This window comes from Oncorhynchus mykiss, chromosome 18, assembly GCF_013265735.2.
Source record: "Oncorhynchus mykiss isolate Arlee chromosome 18, USDA_OmykA_1.1, whole genome shotgun sequence".
NCBI classification, from domain to species: domain Eukaryota; kingdom Metazoa; phylum Chordata; class Actinopteri; order Salmoniformes; family Salmonidae; genus Oncorhynchus; species Oncorhynchus mykiss.
The window spans coordinates 24,477,086-24,503,803 of NC_048582.1; the positions used below are offsets into that span (position 1 = coordinate 24,477,086).

At 45.3% G+C, this 26,718-nt stretch overlaps 1 protein-coding gene across 2 annotated transcripts in view; it reads right to left on the reverse strand.

The window, feature by feature from the left end:
* Nucleotides 1–1,229: 1,229 nt before the first annotated feature.
* LOC110495885 (tyrosine-protein phosphatase non-receptor type 4) overlaps nucleotides 1,230–26,718 on the reverse strand; it is a 41,589-nt gene continuing 16,100 nt past the window's right edge. The window contains exons 3-26 of one of the 2 annotated variants that reach the window (XM_036952399.1): nucleotides 21,792–21,899; nucleotides 21,118–21,160; nucleotides 20,943–21,021; nucleotides 20,760–20,804; nucleotides 20,612–20,664; nucleotides 19,213–19,333; nucleotides 18,816–18,903; nucleotides 18,583–18,671; nucleotides 17,657–17,720; nucleotides 16,610–16,782; nucleotides 15,417–15,485; nucleotides 15,030–15,176; nucleotides 14,633–14,791; nucleotides 13,002–13,158; nucleotides 12,761–12,901; nucleotides 12,481–12,640; nucleotides 10,128–10,324; nucleotides 8,468–8,558; nucleotides 8,271–8,335; nucleotides 7,839–7,985; nucleotides 7,523–7,651; nucleotides 7,184–7,332; nucleotides 6,705–6,840; nucleotides 1,230–4,565 (exon numbers count right to left, since the gene is read on the reverse strand). In XM_036952399.1, the coding sequence (XP_036808294.1) occupies nucleotides 4,071–4,565; nucleotides 6,705–6,840; nucleotides 7,184–7,332; nucleotides 7,523–7,651; nucleotides 7,839–7,985; nucleotides 8,271–8,335; nucleotides 8,468–8,558; nucleotides 10,128–10,324; nucleotides 12,481–12,640; nucleotides 12,761–12,901; nucleotides 13,002–13,158; nucleotides 14,633–14,791; nucleotides 15,030–15,176; nucleotides 15,417–15,485; nucleotides 16,610–16,782; nucleotides 17,657–17,720; nucleotides 18,583–18,671; nucleotides 18,816–18,903; nucleotides 19,213–19,333; nucleotides 20,612–20,664; nucleotides 20,760–20,804; nucleotides 20,943–21,021; nucleotides 21,118–21,160; nucleotides 21,792–21,899 (3,105 nt within the window). In that variant the 3' untranslated portion in view covers nucleotides 1,230–4,070. Of the gene's footprint in view, nucleotides 4,566–6,704; nucleotides 6,841–7,183; nucleotides 7,333–7,522; nucleotides 7,652–7,838; nucleotides 7,986–8,270; nucleotides 8,336–8,467; nucleotides 8,559–10,127; nucleotides 10,325–12,480; nucleotides 12,641–12,760; nucleotides 12,902–13,001; nucleotides 13,159–14,632; nucleotides 14,795–15,029; nucleotides 15,177–15,416; nucleotides 15,486–16,609; nucleotides 16,783–17,656; nucleotides 17,721–18,582; nucleotides 18,672–18,815; nucleotides 18,904–19,212; nucleotides 19,334–20,611; nucleotides 20,665–20,759; nucleotides 20,805–20,942; nucleotides 21,022–21,117; nucleotides 21,161–21,791; nucleotides 21,900–26,718 lie in introns of both variants that reach the window. The other variant, XM_036952398.1, reaches the window with a different exon arrangement.

Genomic DNA, 26,718 nt, shown 5'->3' on the forward strand with positions numbered 1-26,718 from the left:
TAAATGGAATTGATCCCAACCCCGCTGTCCAACTTCTGGGTCTGTCATCTCCTGAGTCTGTCTTATCAGTTGCCAGTCATTCAAGGTCAAAGGTGCTGTTCAAAATGTGCTTGAAAAGAGTGCGGTAAGGAATTGTGGTCTTGTCAGATGTTGCTGGTGTGGTTTGACTAGTGCCTTTGTGTTTGAGGGCAGCAGAGCACCAAAAGGTTTTATGTTTATGAGTGTCATAAAACACCATTCCAGTGCTGTTCAACTTGACTTTGAATGAATGGACGACAGAGACCTCATGTGGCCTTCAGTCTAACACTGTTGCAAAGCAGGACAGGGTCATATCCATTAGTGCATATTGTAGCAAACCATTTTTGCTGCATAAAACTAAACCAAACTAAAGCCTCTTATTGGACAAGTCTAGGTAGTTCCTCCCTGTTTTAGCCTATTTTCTTCCATTTGGTGCTTAATGAATAAAATCCAGGTCAGCCTTAGATCCAGTAGCACACGGATGGCATGTCCCATTGACGGCTGGCTAACCTCTTCCCAGACCCCAAGTACATCCTACCTCACTGACACTCTACAACACCTATGGCCTGAGAAACCTCAACTAGTTCTGAAGACCCTTCTAGCTTGGCAAGAGAGCCCTCTACTGACTCAAGTCATTCAGTCACTCAACACAGAATAAGAGACATGCCACATCTTCATCAGACCTATAGCCTCTGTAGATGTCAGGATTTTTCCAATATAATGTCCTGCGGTCAGAGAGGAATACAATACAACATCTTTGCTGTAGCCTAGTTGAGTTGTTTGCCTCAGGATCATCAGCCATAGCAGTCAAACTGAACACTAGGTGGAGGCAGAGTCTTGATAGAAAGGCAAGAATAATTTTTGTTTCCTTCTGCTGAACATGGACAACTAGGCCTGCCTCAACAGTAGAGAGGGAGGTGCTGAGCGTGTGACTGATACAGCCTGACTCCACTCCTTTCAGCTGACTGCCCTAACCTGACCTGGCTATTAGTGTTACTGTATACATACTATTGTCACATCATAGAAAAGACTGTATACAGTAGAAATAGAATGGGCAGAATTCTCATTCAATGGTTGTTGATTCTGTGGTGGTTGTTGCTGCAGTGTTGAATCTAGAATGGTGAATGTGGAAAGGCAAACGAGGCAGTGTTGGTGCTGTGTACATATTCACAGTCAAGGCATAGAAAGAAAGGACCATGTCAACAAAACAAGACAGCAGAAATTAGACTTTACTTACAGTACATTGGCACTTCACTGACATGATATGGCTCCTATTTACAACAAAAACACAGAGCATGTCGCAGACCAGGCAGAGCCCATTGAGTCACAATTGAGAATCTGATATTTACCTGCATTTACAAGCACAGTAGTATGAAAAATATTTCCCCTCAAAAGTCAAATTGTACATCCCTTATGTTTTCGAGCAACTAAAAGACTGAGATGGATACATTCAATTTCTGTACAGCTTCACCACAAACATTACATTTGTACATCGTCCTGATTGATCTTGAAATATATTTCACTAGTTCACAGATGAAGCTTATATTTACATCACAGTTGTGCAGAATGTTGTACTATTACTAAGTGATGATGACGATGATCAGGTAGAAAAGCATTGCGCAATAAAAACCAAACATATGATCCACGTTTCCCTTGAAAAAGAGGTGTTGGACCTTGAATGGGACGACCTGGTAAAATAAACATTCCAGTGCCTCAGTCTATTTCATGGTGAAGTGATAGACAAGTCCCAAATGGCTCCCTATCTAGTGCACAACTTTGGGCCAGAGCCCAGCCAAAAGTAGTGCACTACATAGGGAATAGGGTGCCATTTGGGACGCAATGGGTGAGCGATCTGATTGGGCCAAAGTTCCCCACCGCACAACAGCTTTTGTAAACACACGGACTTTCAGTAGATACACATCCTTTTTAAATCACAAAACTAACTCACGAACCATTGTAAACATTGTCAGCAAGGTACTGCGTAAACCCACTGCAGAAGTATCAGCAACATGTTTGACCAAGCCAACCAAGCCAGCTTTCTGATTTCAAAAGCACAATCACATCTATTGATTCAACCAGAAATCATGGGAATAAAATCATTATGTGGGTTTCAATTGGCAAAAAATAACAGTATTAATGGTGATGAATTCATCTATTTGTCTTTGTACAGAGCTTCATGTTGCCCATCCCAACTCTTTCCGCTGCCACTGAACTTAAGGAGAGCACTTTTACACAGCATACATCTATTGCAATGCTTTCCCATAACAATACTTTCTAAATCCAGAAGGACTTTACAGTGGAAAAGTTTTGAACTTTTCTGTTCTTATAAAAATAACTTTGTCTCACATTATTTTAATTTCATTCAGCCTTAATTTATAACATAGTACATTTACACTAGTTACATTACACGAATCTAGATGACACCATATAGCTTACATGTCCTATAGTGGTGTCTATATCCAACAAAAATTAATAAAATTATATACAATTCCAAAATCATTTTGGGGGGGTCTAATCATGCATAGCAGCAAATATGCTACACGTTCAGTTGAAAAGTGCTGTCCATTCCCAAGAAGCAAAAAGGGTCTCTTAGAAAAAATATCAGAAGCAAATCTATAGCTTGAGCCTTTTCAACACATGGTTAATTTGAAAACATGTATTTTTACTCACAAGGCTAAAAACCTATTGGTCCTGAAAGCTCAGTCTATTTATGTAATGTATGTACCATCTGTATGTACTGTACACCAACAGCCTAAATTCCTGATGTACAGTACCATGGTACCAAAACCCACAATACAGAGAGCTCTGAATACCTCATATTCAATTTCAAAATCTGATGCAATGACACTTGATAAACCATCTAGGTACTGTACCAACCCAATCCAGCATGGCAAGATCATTCTGTTACAAGCAATAACAAAACCAGCATAAAAATTAATCAAAGTTGAATAGCTGCCTCAAAAAAACAAACAGCAACAACACCACCACGTAGTGCCGAGCTCAATGACAGGTAATCAGCTAATGAGATGGTAAAGGAGGCGGGATGCCTCTCCTAACCAGTGGAGGCTGCTGAGTGGAGGACGGCTCATAACAACGACTGGAATAGAGTCAACGGAATGGTATCAAACACGTGGTTTCCATGTGGTGGATACCATGCCAGTGACTGCATTCCAGCCATTATTATGAGCCGTCCTTCCCTCAGCAGCATCCATTGTGCCTAACCTAACCTACCCTGCCTTTACCTTGGTTTGGAACACCTTCACAAAGGACTTGGAGCTGTAAGAACTTGCACGGGAGATGATTCCAATCTGCAGACTAATAAATATAAAAGCTCAAAAAGGTACCCATCTGATCGAAACAATCAGACAACCTATAGCCTCAAATGAGGGGAATAATGAGATTATGAGTAGTACCATAGAGTAGAAGTCAGAGCGCTTTACCAAGACCTTACATAGAGGGTCAACCCACTTCTGAACGTATCTTCAGTTGACGACGAATAGTTTTTGACTTAAAAAATCGAATTGACTCTTAAGTCTATGGAGTAATCAAAGAGAGAAAGACTAGTCTGTGAAGAAACCACTGATATGACACTTGGTGATGGCGCACTGATGGGTTGAAAACAAACGTCAGTCCACTTTCCATTGAGTTGTCCTGTTCATTATGAAGGTTTGTCTGAAAGTAATGACACTACAGCAATATAATCCAACCCAGCTACTGTTCTCTTTCTCACTTCTCTCTTGATCTGGCACACTTGCTTACATACATCCCAAATTCCAGTTGATCATCGTAACTTCTGTTATTTTTTTTCTTCTTTCGTTAATTCTCCAAAGTATCACGTTTTGTCGTCATAAAGTGCAACAGTGCTTTGTTTCCCCTCCCAGGCCAGTTTGAGTGGTTGTCGGTAGTTGTCTCCATGATTGTGACTAGTTTCTCTTGCCAGACTCAAGATGTGGGAAGAAACTATTGTGACTGAGACAATGGGAGACAGACAGACAGGCTGTGGAAGAAGAGGGTGGTGCTTAGGCCCATGCAGCCGTATGTCAGTCAATCAGTCAGTCAGTCAGTCCCAGGAGGTCTAAAGCCAACTCTGTCTCTGCCTCTACCTCTGGCTTTGTGGGTGTCAGGGGCTCTACGGGTGTCAGGGGCTTTGTGGGTGTCAGGGGCTCTACGGGTGTCAGGGGCTTTGTGGGTGTCAGGGGCTCTACGGGTGTCAGGGGCTTTGTGGGTGTCAGGGGCTCTACGGGTGTCAGGGGCTTTGTGGGTGTCAGGGGCTCTAAGGTCGTCAAGGGCTTTGTAGGCGTCAGAGACTCTACGGGTGTCAGGAGCTTTGTGGGTGTCAGGGGCTCTAAGGTCATCAAGGGCTTTGTAGGTATCAGAGACTCTACGGGTGTCAGGGGCTTTGTGAGTGTCAGGGGCTCTAAGGTCGTCAAGGGCTTTGTAGGCGTCAGAGACTCTACGGGTGTCAGGGGCTTTGTGGGCGTCAGGGGTTTGACCAGCTCCTCCTCGTACACCTTGAGGATCGCCTCACAGACAAACCTGTACTGGCTCTGGAAGCAAACAGAGCAAAGAGACCGAGGTTAAATAAGTGAACAGTACTGATGACACCAACGACATAGAGTAACTAGATTTAGCCTAAACAGCAGAAACATAGCTTAGGCCAACACATTCCTCTCTTGATAGATGCGCTAGAATTATACACAAAAATCTAAATTTGTTAGTATTTTTTTCCAGACCTCAAATTGTCTTCGGATGTGATTTAGGCATTGACATGAATTTCTGTTGTTTGTCTATGAATAATTGTAATATTGACAGTTAAAAACTGAAGAAAAAAATTCACAGAGAAAACGAAATTCAGACCCCGTAGAATTTTTCATGTACCAGTATATTACCAGGTATATTGACAGATAATCCATAAACTCAGCAAAAAAAGAAATGTCCTCTCACTGTCAACTGCGTTTAAACTTTTTTTCAGTAAATATTTGTATGAACATAACAAGATTCAACAACTGAGAAATAAACTGAACAAGTTCCACAGACATGTGACTAACAGAAATGTAATAATGTGTCCCTGAACAAAGGGGGGGGGGGGGGGGGGGGTCAAAATCAAAAGTGACAGTCAGTATCTGGTGTGGCCACCAGCTGCATTAAGTACTGCAGTGCATCTCCTCCTCATGGACTGCACTAGATTTGCCAGTTCTTGCTGTGAGATGTTACCCCACTCTTCCACCAAGGCACCTGCAAGTTCCCGCACATTTCTGGTGGGAATGGCCCTAGCCCTCACCCTTCGATCTAACAGGTCCCAGACATGCTCAATGGGATTGAGATCCGGGCTCTTCGCTGGCCATGGCAGAACACTGACCTTCCTGTCTTGCAGGAAATCACGCACAGAACGAGCAGTATGGCTGGTGGCATTGTCATGCTGGATGGTCATGTCAGGATGAGCCTGCAGGAAGGGTACCACATGAGGGAGGAGGATGTCTTCCCTGTAATGCACAGCATGGAGATTGCTTGCAATGGCAACAAGCTCAGTCCGATGATGCTGTGACACACCGCACCAGACCATGACGGACCCTCCACCAAATCGATCCCGCTCCAGAGTACAGGCCTTGGTGTAACGCTCATTCCTTTCGACGATAAATGCGAATCCGACCATCACCTCTGGTGAGACAAAACCGCGACTTGTCAGTGAAGGCACTTTTTGCCAGTCCTGTCTGGTCCAGCGACGGGTTTTGCCCATAGGCGACATTGTTGCCGGTGATGTCTGGTGAGGACGTGCCTTACTACAACAGGCCTACAAGCCCTCAGTCCAGCCTCTCTTTGCAGACAGTCTGAGCACTGATGGAGGGATTGTGCGTTCCTGGTGTAACTCAGGCAGTTGTTGTTGCCATCCTGTACCTGTCCCCCAGATGTGATGTTCGGATGTATCGATCCTGTGTAGGTGTTGTTACACGTGGTCTGCCACTGCGAGGACGATCAGCTGTCCGCCTTGTCTCCCTGTAGTGCTGTCTTAGGCATCTCACAGTACGGGCATTGCAATTTATTGCCCTGGCCACATCTGCAGTCCTCATGCCTCCTTGCAGCATGCCTAAGGTACGTTCACGCAGATGAGCAGGGACCCTGGGCATCTTTCTTTTGGTGTTTTTCAGAGTCAGTAGAAAGGCCTCTTTAGTGTCCTAAGATGTCATAACTGTGACCTTAATTGCCTACTGTCTGTAAGCTGTTAGTGTCTTAATGACCGATCCACAGGTGCATGTTCATTAATTGTTTATGGTTCATTGAACAAGCATGGGAAACAGTGTTTAAGCCCTTTACAATGAAGACCTGTGAAGTTATTTGGATTTTTACGAATTATCTTTGAAAGACAGGGTCCTGAAAAAGGGACATTTCTTTTTTTGCTGAGTTTATCTTGTACACCAAGGAACCGGGGAATAGTTGCATGGTAGAGAAGAATGTGCCTATTTGAAAGCTATAAAATAAAAAATGTGTAGCTCGCGACATGTCAATTCTTTTCAAATTAGCTCTCATGCTAGAAAAGTTTGGAGACCCCTGGTCTAAGCCAACCCCGTCTGTTTTGCCCCATAGTTGCGCATGTGTCGGCTTTGTTGCTAAACAACCATCCCGTCTACTGCGGTAAGAGCCTCCGCTGTTCTCTTAGTCTCATTTCTATGCATCACAGATCAGATTACCGGGGTCTGGATCATCATGGCCCTCTGGTCTCTCATTGTCCTCACGATATCCAACGGATACACGGGCTGATTGCACTCAATCAAACACATGGCTGTTTCCATGGTGATGAGCACCCCAGTCCGACCAATCCCAGCGCTGCACAGAGACACAGAGGACGAGGTGAGTGAGATGAGGCTGAAGATTGCAGCAATGACAGACGAGGATTCAAATCCTCATTCCCTCGACTTACACCGTCATCAATCACTGTTGCTACAACAACATGCAAAGTGTCAACGTCTGATTCGAAGAAAAAGGGAACCTGTTTGTCTTTAAGTCAGGTTATGTGGCAGATGTACAAAGGCTTATATTCTTCAAAGATGTTGCGTAAAATGCCTTAGACCTACTTCAAAGCTGTTTCAACAGCGATATGGCTTACAGATGTTAGTTGAGGGGATAAGAGCTTACTTGTTAGTGTATGCAGTGTTTTGCGTAACCTTACCTGCAGTGTACTATCACCGGCTCCTCCTTGCCCTCCCTCTTTGTGCGGACCAGACTGACAAAGTCCAGGAAGTCAGTGTAGTCGTCTGGAACACCGTGGTCAGGCCAGGCCATGTACTGAATCTGAGTCAGCGGCCTGCTCTCTTCACTCTGAATATAATCAATCAATCAATCAATCAATCAAATGTAAGATTATGTTTTTATACTTTTTCATACAGTTTTCACCAAGTGCAAGAAGTAATCTCGGTTAACCCAGAAATAGAATCTCAAGTCATTTTGGTCAGATGCTCGATGTTTACGTAGTCTGTCCACGAGAGACGATACAACAAATGGTCCTTGCCTCCAGGTGTGTGAGAGTTATCTCTCTGACCAGAAATGCTGATTTCCCTTCTTCTGTCACACAGGACACCTGGAAGTCCCCATGGGTAGCGATGGCACCAGAGTTGGGCCAATACTGATGACACTTCACCTGGGAATGAAACAAAAAGATCATTGGAGATAAGAGGAAGAATAGTTTGTCTATTGTCTTTGTGGGGATTGGAAACGTCTTTCATTTTCACCTCAAACGTTACCACAAGAAATTCCAAAACGAGACCACAAGCATTGGGAAGGGGCTGAAATGGAGAGAGCGAGCCCTGGTTGGGGATGTGACATACCCGTCCTCTCTCCACCTGCGTGGTGAGCATGACCACCATGTTGGAGCCCTGTTCCCAAGTCATCCTCCAGAAGTCAGAGCAGGTGGCGGGCAGCGGGCCCTGGCACGCGATGTAGCGGTTTACAGCACTGGCCGCTGGGATCACCATCTATGGGTCAGGAGAATGGCATGGGTTGGCAATATATACACATATGCTGCATATTGGCAAATTCATATATGTAAGCATAATCCATGTTTCAGTCTATGTACCCACACTTTAAGAAGTGAGTATCTATCAAGCAAAGTCAGTCTGTCTCTTTCCGGGTGGTGTTTTTGTCTGTGAGATATTCATTACCTAGGTCGAAGGAAGGCGCCCGGTCTTGGTAATAAAATCTAAGATTGTGGCGTATATATCAAAGAGTGTTGAGTATCAAGAATAGAAGAAGGCCCTCACATTGATGTAATTTGCATTGATATAGTCCCCATCCTCGCCCTTCAGAATAACCCTGGTTGCATCATCTGAGACAGCAGATACAGGAAGAGAGAGAAAAGGGTGGCAGGTGAGACAGAGGGCATTTACTTACATCATTGTATGAGGAAGTACAGCATATGCGACAGAAGAGGTCAGTTCTGATGGTTCAGTATACTCACATGGTGAAATGTCTCGATATCGATTTTTGGAAATGTTCTGAGGTAATTTGGCACATGACATTGTCAATCCAGGCCTTTTCCGGTAGAGTTGCTGAGAAACATCGCAACAAAAAAACAATGGTTAATATTTGTCATAAGTTAACTGAAGTTCAGACCGGGCCTTGACATGAGCTTGGTTTCTACATTACACTAAACCACATTCTTACTGATAACCCATCAGTGGAACACAAACAGGAAATGTTTAAGACAGTGTGGAACAATAACAGGAAGCAATAGACTTTCAATATTTCCTTTCATCTCTCTATTTTACTCTCTTCCATCGCTCTCTTTCTGGTAAATTACTTAGATGCTATCTGATCAGTCTTAGCCATGTGCAATGTGAAATACTTTCTAGAACCAGTGGAAACTTTGAATAACCAACTGTATTTAATAATATCAAAGTGGACTTGGAGCAGTTTAGAGTCACAGGGGCCATGGGGCCACAGAGGTAATGCTAGTTATTTGGCCCATGTGAACAACAAGCATATTACTATAGTTATGATGAGTGGACTAACATCACACCACAGATAGAGCAAGGAACCAGATGTTACACTGGATGTATAAATCTGAAGCATCCAGTTGAAATTTCCGCTCCCCACCAAATATGGTGAGGAAAGAAAGCCTGGTGGCCAGCAGTGGGAGAATATGGAGTGAGATTCTGTAGATTTTCTCATCGAAGAAGAATTTGATCTCCATACAGTTTTCTGTTCCCAAAACAAGAATCTGTTTACGGAAGGGCTAAGTTTGTGAACTTTACCCTTTTGCCAATGTTTCCAAAAATTGCATTGTTTAGAAGTGCAAAGGTGAATTTAGTTATTACACATGAGCACTTCACAGAGTAGGCGTTCCCCAGTGGAATTATGCAAATACATGCTAAAATGCACCAATAGGATCTCACTAGCTCGTGCTGGTCTTTGCCCACCTCCTTGCTTGTTCTACTCACTATGCTTAATTTGCTCCCGATGGAGCAATCTTGGGTTAGTTATAAAAATCTTTGATCAAACTGTGCCTGTATGGACCCAGTACTCGCAGGTTGGCATTTAATTATAATATCATTTGGTGGGTGCTTATATTTGTCCTATTTGATGTGTTTTCTTGCATATCCCAACTCCCTCTGAGGCACCCCTCGGAGAGTGAGGCCACGACCAGGGTCTGCCATTGTCAACGGCGACCCCAGAGCAATTAGGTTTAAGTGCCTTTCTCATTGGCACATCAACAGGTTTTTCACTTTGTCGCTCTAACCACTAGGCTACCTGCAACCCTCATTAATTAAATATCTTATTGGGATGACTCATGTATTGGAGGCAGGTCTGTGGGGAAGTCACCGACAAAGTCATAAAACCTGATTTTAAACCTAACGTTACCTACAAAAAAATATATACAATAATGCCACACTACTAACCTTATACCTAACCTTTTCTTAACTTTTTTTTTTTTTTTTTACATTTAAATTTTTTTTTTTTTTACAATATAGCCAATTCTGACTGCAACTGGCCCATCTGGCCAATCGGTCAGCTCTGCCTCCAGGACAAGATTCATCCCAATAAACACCAACCATCCAGGTACTCAAGCCCTCCTTAAGCTAAACATAAACTATATTTTCTAGTATACGTGGACTAACATCAAACTGTTGCTGTACGGCCCCAGTGCTCAAGCCTTCTTTCAGCTGTAGTATGGAGTCTCTCCAGCAGGATGGGTGGTGGTCTGGCTGGGGCTGGTCCTGAGGCTGGTCCTGGGGAGCCCTCTCTGGGGAGTACTGGTAGTTAGACTCCGTATCTCCATCCTCCAGCTTCTCCTCCTCCACCAGGTCATACATGGCTGGAGGAACGACAGGAAGGATGATAGCGTGATTGAACATTGCACATCCATTGCAGGTGACAGGCACTCAGACAAACTAAGCAACGACGACAGCAGAACAGAGAAAAGGGAATGGCAAAAAGGCAGCAGCCAAATGAAAAACGTCCCTCTCAAGTCATTACACTGTCCGACTGATGCTCTGCCTTAAAGCTGAGATCCGCATTAGGCGAGACAGCGCCACTGGCTGCCCCCAGGCGCATTTGTTGTTGTTTTGGTTTTGAAAAGGAGATGAGCGTCCAGAAACGTAATAAAAATAAATTGTAGAACACACTGCTGCTCTATCACGCATGTCTGAGGGAATGTCTGAGGGAATGAAACAGTGCTTGTTGTTTGAAGTAATGTCTTTGTTGTTGTAATATCCCACACGGACGTGGCCGTTTCACCGCAAAGGATTCCAGCTTTAATCAAACCAATGCCTATAGTATAGTGGATCTGTATTGATCTAATACAGGGCAGGCAAGCTATGGTCCTTCACTCCCTCTTGTTTCAGGGACAGGCAAGCTATGGTCCCTCACTCCCTCTTGTTTCAGGGACAGGCAAGCTCTGGTCCTTCACTCCCTCTTGTTTCAGGGACAGGCAAGCTCTGGTCCTTCACTCCCTCTTGTTTCAGGGACAGGCAAGCTCTGGTCCCTCACTCCCTCTTGTTTCAGGGACAGGCAAGCTCTGGTCCCTCACTCCCTCTTGTTTCAGGGACAGGCAAGCTATGGTCCCTCACTCCCTCTTATTTCAGGGACAGGCAAGCTTATAGTCCCTCACTCCCTCTTGTTTCAGGGACAGGCAAGCTATGGTCCCTCACTCCCTCTTGTTTCAGGGACAGGCAAGCTATGGTCCCTCACTCCCTCTTGTTTCAGGGACAGGCAAGCTCGGGTCCTTCACTCCCTCTTGTTTCAGGGACAGGCAAGCTCTGGTCCTTCACTCCCTCTTGTTTCAGGGACAGGCAAGCTATGGTCCCTCACTCCTTCTTGTTTCAGGGACAGGCAAGCTATGGTCCCTCACTCCCTCTTGTTTCAGGGACAGGAAAACTATGGTCCCTCACTCCCTCTTGTTTCAGGGACAGGCAAGCTATGGTCCCTCACTCCCTCTTGTTTCAGGGACAGGCAAGCTATGGTCCCTCACTCCCTCTTGTTTCAGGGACAGGCAAGCTCTGGTCCCTCACTCCCTCTTGTTTCAGGGACAGGCAAGCTATGGTCCCTCACTCCCTCTTATTTCAGGGACTGGCAAGCTTATAGTCCCTCACTCCCTCTTGTTTCAGGGACAGGAAAACTATGGTCCCTCACTCCCTCTTGTTTCAGGGACAGGCAAGCTATGGTCCCTCACTCCCTCTTGTTTCAGGGACAGGCAAGCTATGGTCCCTCACTCCCTCTTGTTTCAGGGACAGGCAAACTATGGTCCCTCACTCCCTCTTGTTTCAGGGACAGGCAAGCTATGGTCCCTCACTCCCTCTTGTTTCAGGGACAGGCAAGCTCTGGTCCTTCACTCCCTCTTGTTTCAGGGACAGGCAAGCTCTGGTCCTTCACTCCCTCTTGTTTCAGGGACAGGCAAGCTATGGTCCCTCACTCCTTCTTGTTTCAGGGACAGGCAAGCTATGGTCCCTCACTCCCTCTTGTTTCAGGGACAGGCAAACTATGGTCCCTCACTCCCTCTTGTTTCAGGGACAGGCAAGCTATGGTCCCTCACTCCCTCTTGTTTCAGGGACAGGCAAGCTATGGTCCCTCACTCCCTCTTGTTTCAGGGACAGGCAAGCTCTGGTCCCTCACTCCCTCTTGTTTCAGGGACAGGCAAGCTATGGTCCCTCACTCCCTCTTGTTTCAGGGACAGGCAAGCTATGGTCCCTCACTCCCTCTTGTTTCAGGGACAGGCAAGCTATGGTTTTACAAACCCTGCTGTAAAATAATCGAATAATAATACGTGCCATTTAGCAGAAGATTTTATCCAAAGTGACTTACAGTCATGCGTGCATCATTTTTTAAATTTATGTATGGGTGGTCCTGGGAATTAAACCCACTATCCTGGCGTTGCCATGCTCTACCAACTGAGCTACAGAGGACCGCAAAGGATCATAAATGACCGTCAAGGACCACAAGGCCTGTTATAGGGCTGTTCTGTTCTCTCCTCACCGTTGGGTCTGACCAGCAGGTTCAGCTCTCCTGAGTCGCTCTCCTCACAGCTGGCCTTGATGAACATGACCACCTGGTCGTGGGTGTGCTCTGAGATGTCCTGACCGTTGATCAGGACAACCTGGTCCCCCTCGTTCAGCCGGGGAACACACAGGTCAGCCTGGGGGGGGCATTAAAACAGAATAGAACAGTGTGTTTTTCATTATTCATTACCTGTGAAGGTCATCTGAGAAGTTCAGGAGTTTGGCAGTGACGGTGGCCCAGGTAGTAGGACACGTACCGCTGTTCCCGGGGCCACTCGGGACACGATCACAGGCATCTTCTGGTCCAGCCCACCCTTCACATTGAATCCAAATCGTCCTTGTTCGTCGGGGCACATTTTAATGAACACCAGATTGTCATGAGGAAGCACTCCATTGGGCTGTGAGAGGGAGAAGAATCACAGAGCACAAAACACATTTTTAGTCAAAGGAAATGACAGCGTGCGTGCGCGAGTGTGCGCGCGTAGGTCTCTCTCCTACCATAGTCTTGTCTTCTGACAGAGGCGTGTCGTACAGCTCATTGATGTGGTTGTCCAACTCCTGCTGAGAGTGGGACTGGGACTGGCTGGACAGAGGCCTCCTGGTCTGCTTAGGGGGAAGAGCGGGCGGCTGGCCGTCGATGGTCGAGTCTGGTGACCTGGACACAGACAAATCCAAATGAGTCCTTGCGGCAAAATTCGAATACAGAATATATATTCAAACCTCAACCCAGTGCTGGCTTTATTGAGAACAAGTCAATAAATACATAAATGAAGCGTGTTATCGCGTGTGCTTTCCCCCCTTTTTGAGGGTTATTAATGAACCTGGAAACACACGCGCTTAGTCGAGAGCTCTCTGACTCAACATTAACTACACAGTGGAAACTGCAACGTTCCAGAGCTTAACCTCTCAATGGAATATGGTCCTTTCACCTGACCCCATTTCTCAGAAGGCAATGATCATCTTCTGTGTCCACTGAATCATTACAGGGCTCAGTCAGAGCAGAGGGTTTTCTCAGTTCATAGGAACTCTTCCCTTGGAGAGGGCGCTGTGTGTCCTACCAGGATATTACCCTCAGCTTGAGAGCATCCATGTTGTCTAGCCTGCTGTCTGCCTCGGAGCAGCCCTGAGCTGACCCTGGTGGAGGTTAACTGGTTGGGACAGCACTCACCAAAACAAACAGCGTCTAGCGCTATGGACTCCTCTAAGGGAGTCTACACAGAGATACACAGAGAGCGATAAGGTCAAAAACGACAGGCACAGGTACACTGAGGAAGTGCCTATCCAAAGAAAGAGGGAAACAGCGAGCGAGAGAGAGAAGAGAGAGAGAAAAAAAACGATCCAAGTCGAAACAAACACGCCAAACCACTTCAAAGAATTCTGCTCTTTAAGAGAATGTGTCATGATCCTTCACAAGAGTGAAAGAGAAACGGGGTAATGGCATATTTCCTTGATGTTATGAGAAGATTTGCAATGGTTCAGCCCACTCTGTCTGTGTTATTAACATAACAAGCATTCACCATTGTGATGTGCCTGCAGCCCCAACCTACTGCTGCAGCTCTTTGGCTTCGGCCTGCCTGCCAAGCACCGACCTCATTATGGACGCTTAAATGACAGCCATGAAAGAGGCCTATTTTGTAGTCGTCAGGCAGCCGGAGCTTGCTACAGCCCCGGGGTATTTGCATAATAAAAACAAATGGTTTGTAAAGACATAGAAATTAGAAGGCGGTGTGTGTGTGTGTGTGTGTGTGTGTGTGTGTGTGTGTGTATTTACGGTATGAGGACATTCAACCCGATCAAGTCTCGATGAAAGAGATGCTCATGGCCTGTTTTTTTTTTTGTTTGAAAATTCAAAAGGCACATCTGAGCTGATCTTTGTTGCAGGTGCATGGTAACAGTTGAATAAGATGAGGAAAAAGAAGAAACATGGACACCGCTCTTGATAGTATCACTGCTCTTTAATAAGCTTTAGGTATCGGCCTCAACGCTCTGACGGAGGCCTCGAGGCCGATACCTAAAGCTTATTAAAAGAGCACTGATACGGTGTCCATGTTTCGTCTTTTCTCTGATGTTTTGGTTTGAAATGACCTCAGGGCTGTGTGTGCGTGGGCGTGTGTGGCAGACAGACTTACGGGGTAGAATCCAGGCTGATGGAGTTGGCCTGGGTTGAGGAGGCCGACTTGTGATTGGTGAAGGTCGGGCAGGGCGAGGCATGGTCGTAGTAGATCACATGATCCAGCAGGTGTCCCACGGAGGACGGCCGCAGGCGCTCTTGTGCAAACTTGGAGTTCCTGCTAAAGACAAGAGGACAGAGGAGGAGGGAGGGTCATGTAAGGTACCCGAGTGTACTGTCATCCAAGGTTATTTAGAGTTACTTGACATCGCTCCTCCTCCTCAGCAGTAGGTTACATCTTTAGCCCAATTTCCTTAACCCCCGTCTCCCCAAAGTGTGCACTTATTCAGTCCCGCTCATGAATTTGACACTAAGGAATGTACTGTTTGCTTACACTACGGGTTAGGGCTACTCACTGGTTGGGGGTGCCTGGTGGGGAGCGTGTGGGGAGGCTCTGGGTCTCCAGGCGGTCGTCAGACAGAGAGGCTCTGGAGTTCCGGCTGACTGACTCCCAGTCCATCCCTCCACCCATCGGCCTCCTCACCAAGGGCTTACTGGGAGACCTGATGGGTTGATGATATGGAAGTCATTGCTATTGATAGTTTGGATTGCAGCAGATAACATGTTCATCAGATTTCAATTTAGCAGGATGAGAACGGTTTACCACTCATTAGACTTTTGCTCCTTATTCAGTGTAAGATTCCTCCATCCCCGTCTCTTCATGTTCTCACATTTCTGACGTCATTCTCTTAGTATCAGTAAGCAATAGTGTCACTTAATTTGGGCTTCAGAATGTGTCTTACCTGGCGAACACCCTGTCCTTGATGCCCTTCTCCTTGCCGTACTGGACAGATTGCACCTCTGTCCTACCACTGCATATAACACAGAAACATTATCTTTTTAACATCTAACGGAAAACATTCACCACCAACCTCTGCTCTCACACTTTCATTTCCTGGAGTAAGAGGGGACCAAACCAGTGTTGCACTACCTACTTTTTAGACATTTTAAAAACGTGTGTAGTGAGCCAGCAGGATGTATTAAGAGGGACACGCCCCAGTGTGTGAAACCACAGCTCTTTTCACTCTGTCACACTATTAGTCAGTTACTCACACGGCGTGACATGGCATTGGCAAAGCTGAGTGGACTGGAGCTTTGGGTCTCTACTGGCAGTTGTAGGAGGCACAGTAAACATATTCCTGTGTTATGCAAACCAGCCCACACGATTTCTGTGATACGCGGCACAATGGGTCAAATGGCACCGTCATGATTGGTACAAAAATGCAAATATGCTTCAGCAAAATTATGATGGTGTTATCCTGAGGGCAACACAAAATAGGAGGACTGGATCTGAACCGAGTGAATCAGGGGAAATTGAAAGGATTAGGTAATGTGTAGCCTACACTCTTAGAAAAAAAGGTGCTACCTAGAACCAAAAAGGGTTCTTTGGCTTTCCCCATAGGAGAACTCTTTGAAGAACCTCTTTTGGTTCTAGGTAGAACCTTTTGGGGTTTCATGTAGAACTCTTTCCAAAGAGGGTTCTACATGGAACCAAAACGGGTTCTTCAATGGGGACAACTGCAGAACCCTTTTTCTAAGAGTGTACTGTTTTCTCTGGTGAGGTTTAGACACCTTCAGGCATCAGCTATACAGTTACACACACTATCGCTCACAAGACTCCTGTAAACATTGACAAACAAACACAATCTTAGCGGGAAAAGCTGGTTGAAACGCCATCATTACAGCCAGTTCTGCCTGCTGGGATCACAACTATATAACTGACTTTCTTTCAAAACACATTTTAATATGCAACCTCAGCACCAAGAACCAAATCGGATAAAGGCTAACATCACCAGAGACTATGCACTTCAAAATGGCACCATATTCCCTACATAGTACACTCCGTTTGACCACGGCCTGGTCTAAAGTAGTGCACTTTATGAAAGGAATAGGGTACCATTTGGGAAACAGAGACACATTCCCCAGGCCCACTCACCAGTAGCGGTACTTGGAGCCCAGTTGGAAGACATGTGCAAAGAAGTTCTTCTGTGGTGGTAAGGGTCGGTCTAGTCTGAAGAAGGTGTGGTGCTCTACACAGGCCTTCCATAGGTTCTTACAGGCTCGGTAGTTCACCATGTTAAAGGCTAACAGCGCCTCACGGCTCTCATTCTGGAGAGGGAGGGAGAGGGAGGGAGAGAGAGAGAAAGAGAGGGTGAGGGCGAGAGATCGAGGGAGAGGGCAAGAGAGAGAGGGCGAGAGAGAGAGAAAGAGAGAAAGGATGAGAGAGCGAGAGGTCAGTGGTGGGCTCAGCACACTTAGGCGTACAGTACAGCATGAAGCATGGTACAGTAGGTGTGTGTGATTATCACACATGATCTACTGATGTCACACAGATCTCGCTAAAAGAACACGGATACAGAGGAAGAAATCACCCTTCGACTTGCATAGCGGCCATGAGATGGCTTCTTCTAGGCCAGACGCTATGGTGTGCTCTGTAGTACTTCTCTACTCGGATACATGAATTATAGCACATGACATCATTTAATCTAGATATCAAGTACAGTACAACTGCTTTCAAAGGTCTCCTTGGCTTGCATTATTCAACCAGGTGTTTTTGTGTGTCTTCCACTACTAGACACCCTAGTTGGGATCAAATCCTTTTAGATTTAGTTTCATATGACCAGCCTAGCACATTATGTGCATTATGTATTCTCCAACATGAATAATGATGAGAAAGAATTTGAGCTCGCACAATACTGCCAAGCAAAAAGGTAGTAACTGCTCATAGCGTGGAACTGAGAGAAATGGCTTTTATTTACCTTGGTTTCACAGTAACTTAATGCATTTACTGCTAACATGACCCCCATTTTCTCCTAAACACAGTACAATAGAGGCAGGATACTTGTCCACATGATTAAGCATGTATTTCATGTAGCAAAAATGACATTAACTCATTTTCAACCAAATGAGCAGTTACTGCCTTTTTTCTTGGTAGGGCAGAATAGTAGGGATGCAATCACAGTTGAAACTAGGACATACTTACCAATTCTCTTCGGAGTTGAATGAAAAACTGTCTACATTTAAACGAGATCTTTACAATCTGTAGCCTGAAAGAAAGAAAAATAAGCTTTTTTACCACCCATAGGAAGGAATCTCTCCTTTATTTCCTACATACCAGAGACCGTATCCAGTATTCTGAAGCCACTGGATAAGCTTATAGAATACATACTCCCCTTTGCCACCCATGGTATCATCCATAAGAATCCCCTCCGTTCCTCAATCAGAAACCAATCATTTTCAGGTGTTCTAAAGTTCCATTGTGCCTGCTGGCCTATTTCCCTGGTTCCTTAAAGCATGACTCAGAGAGAGAATCTAAATATAGACCGCACTGTCGCAACCTGACACAATTACACTATTACTCATTTCTGCAGAAGTCTCTTTTCATGAAGATAAACTCTCCCCGTACTATACCATCAAAGGGAGTAGGGCAAGATCAAACAGTGGGGAGAGGGCTCATGTTGTCACTTTACAGTAGAGCTAGAGTAAGTTATGGCTGAATCTGGGCCATGAAAAGAAGAAGAGCATCATAAAACGCTATTCATCCAATGTTTGCTACTACTGTTTGTAAGGCCAATATACCACGGCTAAGGGCTGTTCCTAGACACGATGCAACGCGGAGTGCCTGAAAACAGCCCTTAGCCGTGGTATATTGACCTTATACCACAACCCCCCCGAGGTGCCTTATTGCTATTATAAACTGGTTACCAATGTAATTCGAGCAGTGAAAATACATGTTTTGTCATACCCATGGTATACGGTCTGATATACCACAGCTGTCAGCCAATCAGCATTCAGGGCTCAAACCACCCAATTTATAATACTCTTTCGGTTCTGTGTGTCCCATCCAATGGCTCCCCTATATGGAGAATGTGGCTGAATGTGGAAACATACTCAATTGATTTGACTCACCATGGAAAGCAGTTGATTCGTACCCTGTTCTTATAGGTGACAATCCCAGTTGACATCACTCCGATTAAAATCTCTGTGTTGCTTTGATCCTGTCACGGGGGAGGGGAAAGAGGGACAAGGAGGATTGTAAGGTGCCCAGCTTTCTGACTCCCTATGGATGGGTTCTACTTAACAGAGGTTGATTGGGGAGCATAGTATGCCTGCATCACTCCATTTCACACCTGAACACTTACCCTTGCATAGTGCAATTCGACTCCATAGAGCTCTAGCGTCCGTGCTGTGTTTAGATAATTGAACTCTGACTGGGCAGGAGGCAGTCCCCTGAAAGGAAAAAGAGTGAGAGTGCGAGATAGGGAGAGAGAGAGAGCGAGAGACACTTTTAGTTGGCTCCACACAGGCCATTCAGAGAGCAGCGAGTAGGCCACCCTACCATCTACGTGAGAGGATAAACAATGACAGCCCTTGTTCTGACCTGGGCACAAAGTCTGAGCTGCCTCAGCCTCAGCTGCAGTGAATGAGCAGAGTCCATCCCTGTTTAATCTACAAGTGATTTGATATTTCCTGTGCATTTCCCGTTTTACACCAATGTATCCACACACACACAATATCAGTTGAGAGATCGCTTCTTACTTGTGTTGCTGATGCTGTTTGGCAATCTCTTTCTCAAAGTCTTGTGGTGCGTTGGGGATGAAAGAGTATTCGGAGAGGTAGCCGGGCAAGTTCTCGTTCTGACTGTAGTCCCCTAGCTCAGCTGCAACACAACACAAAGCACACAGTGTGTGAGTGTGTAAGTGCAAGTGAGCGTGTGTGTGTGTGACATAGAGCACAATGAGGCCTTTAATCCTCTCCTTCTCTCCCTCCTGCACAGCTCCCATTCATTCACTAATTTTCTGGTCAACCTTCTCCTTTGTGTGCAAACGGAAAGAAGCAGGACTTTTGCAGCTTGAGAGGAGCCGAACACTTGCCTTTTTTTTGTGTCAATGTTTAGAAAAGAGAGACAGAGAGACGAGTCCTCCTGCTGAGTGTCTCAGTGTTTCCATACTGTATAAACAGTCTGCCCTCTTCCCAAATCGCACCCTATTCCCTATATAGTGCACTACATTTGACCAGGGCTCATAGGGTTTTGGTCAGAAATAGTGCACTATATACGGAACAGGGTGCCATTTGGGACACATCCCGTCTTCCATAATGAAAAGGGAGCAGACATGAGGAAGTTGGGGGTTAAGTGCCTCTATTTCCAAAGCACTTTAAGAAAAGTACGTAGCACAATAATGTGAATCAATTAATAAAGAGCCTCGCTCTTTCATTTAAATAGAAACTATATCAGTATGTGAACACAGAGGGAAAATGAACAGTAATAGCCCAGTATACACTAACTATCCTGGTCTGAATTGTGACTGACAGACAGACTGGCACTTGTGAAATGTCCTCCATTCTATTGTTGTTATTACAGTAATTGCGGTGAGACCACCATGGCCACTTTCCATTTCCTCCTGTGACCTCTATACCTCCCACATAGCGTGGTACGTTTACTATAACCCCACGAGGGAGTCAGCCAGCCAGTCAGCCAGTGATCCCAGCCATCCAGTCAGCCAATTATCACAGGCATCCAGTCAGCCAGCCAGTCAGCCAGCCAGCCAGCCTATTAAGCTAACAACCAATGAGCAGTGTTCTTCTGCCCTGCTGCCAGCCTAGTTGTGGTGATTGTGCTGTTATTCCTCCCCCCTCAGCGGCGTATTGGGGTCAATGTGTAAACAGCCAGGCTACATGAAAGCAGCATCCTTACAAGCCAAGTACAGTATGAAGTAGCATTACAGTTGTGTTTCGGTCTGGGGTTTCCAAGCCACTGTAATAGTCTGATCCCCCATACTCTCAATGCTTGAAATCACATGGTGGCTATTAGGAGGGTGATAGGGAAAATACACTATTGAACATAATCTATCATTAGTACAGTTAGTTAGTTTATGCGACCATAAGTCAGTAGTATAGTTCTAGTTGAATAGCTGAGAGGAATAATTGAAGTACTTACACTGAACAGCGTATGAAGCAAGAAGAGCGGCTGTGATGTACGGACACGGCAGTCTGCGAGCCGAGGAATCAGTTATAAACTCAAATTCACTACATGAAGTTTGTTAAAAATGTTTGAATAAACCAACCAAATACAAATTCACACTCACCGTCCACTAAGTAAGTCCTGTTTAATCTGCAAAAAGTACTGGTACCTAAAGGGGACCCAAAACAGCAAAATCAATACAGAGCTTTTAAGTCCCCTTATAATCAAACTGTATGGAGAGTAGCATAGAGGAAGGCCTATTGTGTACTGCCTATTTCTGTCACAATGCCACCCATTAAGCACTTACCTTGTATACTCCTCCTGAAGTTTACTGGGGTCGGTTACAAAGAATTTAACCCTCAAATTTAAACTGTGTGGAGACCCCCCTGAAGGAAAACAAACAACCAGATTAATGGAACTAAAACGAGCGATAAATAGAATATTGCAAATACTAGAGAATACTCCAAATGTATCAAACATACTTTTAAACTGCTTTCTTATGGGTTTGGTTGGATCCAGCCACCTCTGTCAAATATGGAGGGGGAAAATAGGCCATGAAAAAATGAAGATACATTTTTACTCAAAACATTAGAGCAAGTTCAGAATAGAAATCCAACTGCTCTGCGAGACGGCATCATCAAAAATATACATATGTATAAAAGTCTGAATTTCTGCTGTCACAAATGAATATTTGCATTGGTAGTTGTGAACTTTCAGAAACACAATCCGCAGCCTCTACACACTATTCTAGCCGCTGTTTCAACTCCATTGTTTGCAGACCATGACCCATAATCGTCTTAGTATCTCAATCTGTTTGCTGCAGAAACGCCACAGTTTGCTGACGGGGCTGGAGAGAGCCTATTCATGAGATGCTGCTATGCTGCCAATCAGAGTGTTTGAGGGGATCAGCCAGAGCAGGACTCTGAGTAGATCCGCTAATCCTGATCGCATAATAATTAGTCATTTCGAAAGCCAGTTGATTTGCAGATCAGTGATTCTGTGCCGCCCGACCGCAATGTAGTCCAACGTGCACAATCTCATGGCCTCACCTGATCTCTTGCGACAGCCTGTCGAAAATAAACGAGTCAAATCGAGCAGCTCGCTAGTTACTTAGCGTACGCAGGATTTGGTTCCGGGTTCCGATAAGAGGCCTCACCTGACTGTCTGAGGAGTCGTTGGCCAGCTGTAGGCCGAAGTAGTCGCTCTCCGTCAGCTCCAGGTGCTTGAACACTACATCCAGCAGGACCTGTCCTTGATCGTGCTTCTGCAGGGAGAGAAACCAGACAAGGTCGTCAAAATTCTGTAGTACAGATATATGACTATCTCATAACACAGATGACTGAAGCAATATAGGACTGGGAAGTGTGTTGGCCATAAAGCGATTGACACCTCCAATACAGTGTAGCCTAAAAAAAGACTTAATTGATAGAGGGTTATTGCAAAACTATCACACAAGTATGTGTAATGCTTACCCTACTGGGTTTCTAACTGGAGGTTGGGCAAGTATGTGTAATGCTTACCCTACTGCGTTTCTAACTGGAGGTTGGGCAAGTATGTGTAATGCTTACCCTACTGGGTTTCTAACTGGAGGTTGGGCAAGTATGTGTAATGCTTACCCTACTGGGTTTCTAACTGGAGGTTGGACAAGTATGTGTAATGCTTACCCTACTGGGTTTCTAACTGGAGGTTGGGCAAGTATGTGTAATGCTTACCCTACTGGGTTTCTAACTGGAGGTTGGGCAAGTATGTGTAATGCTTACCCTACTGGGTTTCTAACTGGAGGTTGGGCAAGTATGTGTAATGCTTACCCTACTGGGTTTCTAACTGGAGGTTGGGCAAGTATGTGTAATGCTTACCCTACTGGGTTTCTAACTGGAGGTTGGGCAATTATGTGTAATGCTTACCCTAAGGGGTTTCTAACTGGAGGTTGGACAAGTATGTGTAATGCTTACCCTACTGGGTTTCTAACTGGAGGTTGGGCAAGTATGTGTAATGCTTACCCTACTGGGTTTCTAACTGGAGGTTGGGCAAGTATGTGTAATGCTTACCCTACTGGGTTTCTAACTGGAAGTTGGGCAAGTATGTGTAATGCTTACCCTACTGGGTTTCTAACTGGAGGTTGGGCAATTATGTGTAATGCTTACCCTACTGGGTTTCTAACTGGAGGTTGGGCATTGTAAGGGTTTCACAACAAGGCCTCACAGCCTGCTTTCTAGAAGTGTCAGGGCAATGTGCAGCCACAGGCTTCCCGGAACACAGAACCAGACCATGTATTATTTACAGAGAGCTGGGAGAAGGAAGGAACACAAATTATACTACACACAGTGACTTCTCTTTGCCTGATTTGATTGGCCCATGTCATATAGGCTACTATTTTTGTAATTTTTTATTTCACCTTTATTTATTTATTTAGTGGTTAGAGCGCTGGACTTGTAACCGAAAGGTTTCAAGATTGAATCCCCGAGCTGACAAGGTAAAAATCTGTCGTTCTGCCCCTGAACAAGGCAGTTAACCCACTGTTCCTAAACCGTCATTGAAAATAAGAATTTGTTCTTAACTGACTTGCCTAGTTAAATAAAGGTAAAAAATTAAATGAAAAAAATTAACCAGGTAGGCCAGTTGAGAACAAGTTAAAGCAAAGCAGTGCGACAAAAACAACAACACAGAGTTTACACATAAACAAACGTACAGTCAATAACACAATAGAAACATATATGTACAGTGTGTGCAAATGTAGAAGACTAGGGAGGCAATAAAGGCAATAAATAGGCCATGGAGGTGAAATAATTACAATTTAGCATTAACACTGGAGTGATACATGTGCAAGTAGAGATATAGGGGTGCAAAAGAGCAAGAGGATAAGTAACAATATGGGGATGAGGTAGTTGGGTGTGATCGGTAAGCTATGAGACTCCAGCTTCAGTGATTTTTGCAATTCGTTCCAATCATTGGCAGCAGAGAACTGGAAGGAATGGCGGGCAAAGTAAGTGTTGGCTTTGGGGGTGACCAGTGAAATATACCTGCTGGAGCGCGTGCTAAGGGTGGGTGTTGCTATGGTGACCAGTGAGCTGAGATAAGGCAGGGCTTTACCTAGCATAGACTTATAGATGACCTGGAGCCAGTGGGTTTGGCGACGAATATGTAGTGAGGGCCAGCCAACGAGAGCATACAGGTTGCAGTGGTGGGTAGTATATGGGGCTTTGGTGACAAAACGGATGGCACTGTGATTGACTACATCCAGTTTGCTGAGTAGAGTGTTGGAGGCTATTTTATAAATGACATCGCTGAAGTTAAGGATCGGTAGCATAGTCAGTTTTACGAGGGTATGTTTGGCAGCATGAGTGAAGGAGGCTTTGTTGCGAAATAGGAAGCCGATTCTAGATGTAATTTTGGATTGGAGATGCTTAATGTGAGCCTGGAAGGAGAGTTTACAGTCTAACCAGACACCTAGGTATTTGTAGATGTCCACATATTCTAAGTTAGAACCGTCCAGAGTAGTGATGCTAGTCGGGCGGGAGGGTGTAAGCAGCAATCGGTTGAAGAGCATGCACTTAGTATTACTTTCATTTAAAAGCAGTTGGAGGACTCGGATTGAGTGTTGTATGGCATTGAAGCTCGTTTGGAGGTTTGTTAGCACAGTGTCCAAAGAAGGGCCAGATGTATACAGAATGGTGTCGTCTGCGTAGAGGTGGATCAGAGAATCACCAGCAGCAAGAGCAACATCATTGATATATACAGAGAAAAGAGTCGGCCCGAGAATTGAACCCTGTGGCACCCCCATAGAGACTGCCAGAGGTCCGGACAACAGGCCCTCCGATTTGACACACAGCACTCTATCTGATAAGTAGTTGGTGATCCAGGCGAGGCAGTCATTTGAGAAGCCAAGGCTATTGAGTCTGCCGATAAGAATGCGGTGATTGAAAGAGTCAAAAACCTTGGCCAGGTCAATGAAGACGGCTGCACAGTACTATAAATTCGAAGAATTTAGAAAGGCAGGGCAGGATGGATACAGGTCTATAACAACTCGGATCTAGTGTCACCACCTTTGAAGATGGGGATGACAGCCGCAGCTTTCCTATCTTTGGGGATCTCAGACGATACGAAAGAGAGGTTGAATAGGCTAGTAATAGGGGTTGCAACAATTTCGGTGGATAATTTTAGAAAGAGAGGATCCAGATTGTCCAGCCCAGCTGATTTGTAGGGATCCAGATTTTGCAGCTCTTTCAGAACATCAGCTGTCTGGATTTGGGTGATGGAGAAGCGGGGAAGGGGGCTTGGGCAAGTTGCTGCAGCAGGTGCTCAGATGTTGGCTGGGGTCGGTGTAGCCAGGTGGAAAGCATGGCCAGCCGTAGAAAAATGCGTATTGAATTGATTGATTATCGTAGATTTATCAGTGGTGACAATGTTTCCTATCCTCAGTGCAGTGGGAAGCTGGGAGGAGGTGCTCTATCTTGTCGGAAAATGTTAGTTAGGGTTGGACATTTCTGGATTTTTTGGTGGCCTTCCTAAGCCAGGATTCAGACACGGCTAGGACATCCGGGGTTGGCGGAGTGTGCTAAAGCAGCTAAAGCAGTGAATAAAACAAACTTAGGGAGGAGGCTTCTCATGTTAACATGCATGAAACCAAGGCTTTTACAGTTACAGGCACCATTTAAGCCAGGTGAGGTCACCGCATGTGTGGGGGGTGGAACAAAATGGCTAGGTAAAGCATATTGAGCAGGGCTGGAGGCTCTACAGTGAAATAAGACAATAATCACTAACCAAAACAGCAATAGACAAGGCATATTGGCATTAGGGAGAGGCATGTGTAGCCGAGTGATCATAGGCTCCAGTGAGTAGCTAGGCGAGCTGGAGACACGGCGATTCAGACAGCTAGCGGGCTGGGGATAGCAGGCAAGCAGATGGTCCTTCAGGGGACGTCGCAACGGAAGAGCCTGTTGAAACCCCCTCGGACGGTTACGTCGGCAGACCAGTCGTGATGGATTGGCGGGGCTCTGTGTCGGCAGTAAAAGGGTCCAGGCCAATTGGCAATTTACGTATTGTAGCACAAGAATTGTCTGATGGACCTCTTCAGCTAGCCGGGAAATGGGCGTAGCTTGAGGCTAGCTTCAGGCTAACTGGTGCTTGCTTCGGGACAGAGACATTAGCCAGGAGTAGCCACTCGGATAGCAGCTAGCTAGCTGCGATGATCCGGTGTAAAGGTTCAGAGCTTGCGGTAGGAATCTGGAGATGTGGTAGAGAAAAAGCAGTCTGATATGCTCTGGGTTGATATCGCGCTGTGCAGACTGGTAGGAATTGACCGGGCTGAGGCTGGCTGATGTCCGAGTTAACAGTGAAGACCGCTAGCAGTGGCTAACTGACTACTAGCTAGTTAGATGGCTAGCTTCTGATGGGGGTTCCGGTTCTAAAGTAAAAAAAATAGCAGATCCGTACCACATTGGGTGCGGCGGGTTGCAGGTGAGTATGTTCAGTCCGTAGATTAAAAAAAAATATATAAAAATATATACGAAACATATACGAAGACGGGACATGGGACGGGACAAGACAAACAGACATCCTACTGCTATGCCATCTTCCTACTAGTAGTAGGAAGACCATTGGTCCGAACATGGAGCCTTGAGGAACACCATACTTCTCAATCTCAACTGAGGCTCCACAATCACAGTCTACCTTGTAATGCCAACCAGGGAGGAAAGCAGAAAAAGCATGTTTCAATCACCTAACTACATTCGCCAATCTCTCAGTAATGTAAAGAAACCGGACCAACCAGTTGACTGGCTTGTTCAGTGAAACAGTGATTTTCACAGAGCTTCACTATGCCCCCATGCACTGAAACGGAAGTACTTCCATGACTGTGTTTGACTGTGTAACTGGCATTAAGTGATAAATAATGTAGAGGAAATGAATAATTACTGGAAACCTTTAAGTATCTGCATAAATTAGTAAACACCACTAGGGCTGTGGCAGTCATGACATTTTGTCAGACGGTTATTGTCGTGCAATAGTAAGAAGGATGTAATTGAACTTAGCTGAATGAAATAGAAGGATATTTTTCCCATTACAGAGCGAGTGCGCATATGAAG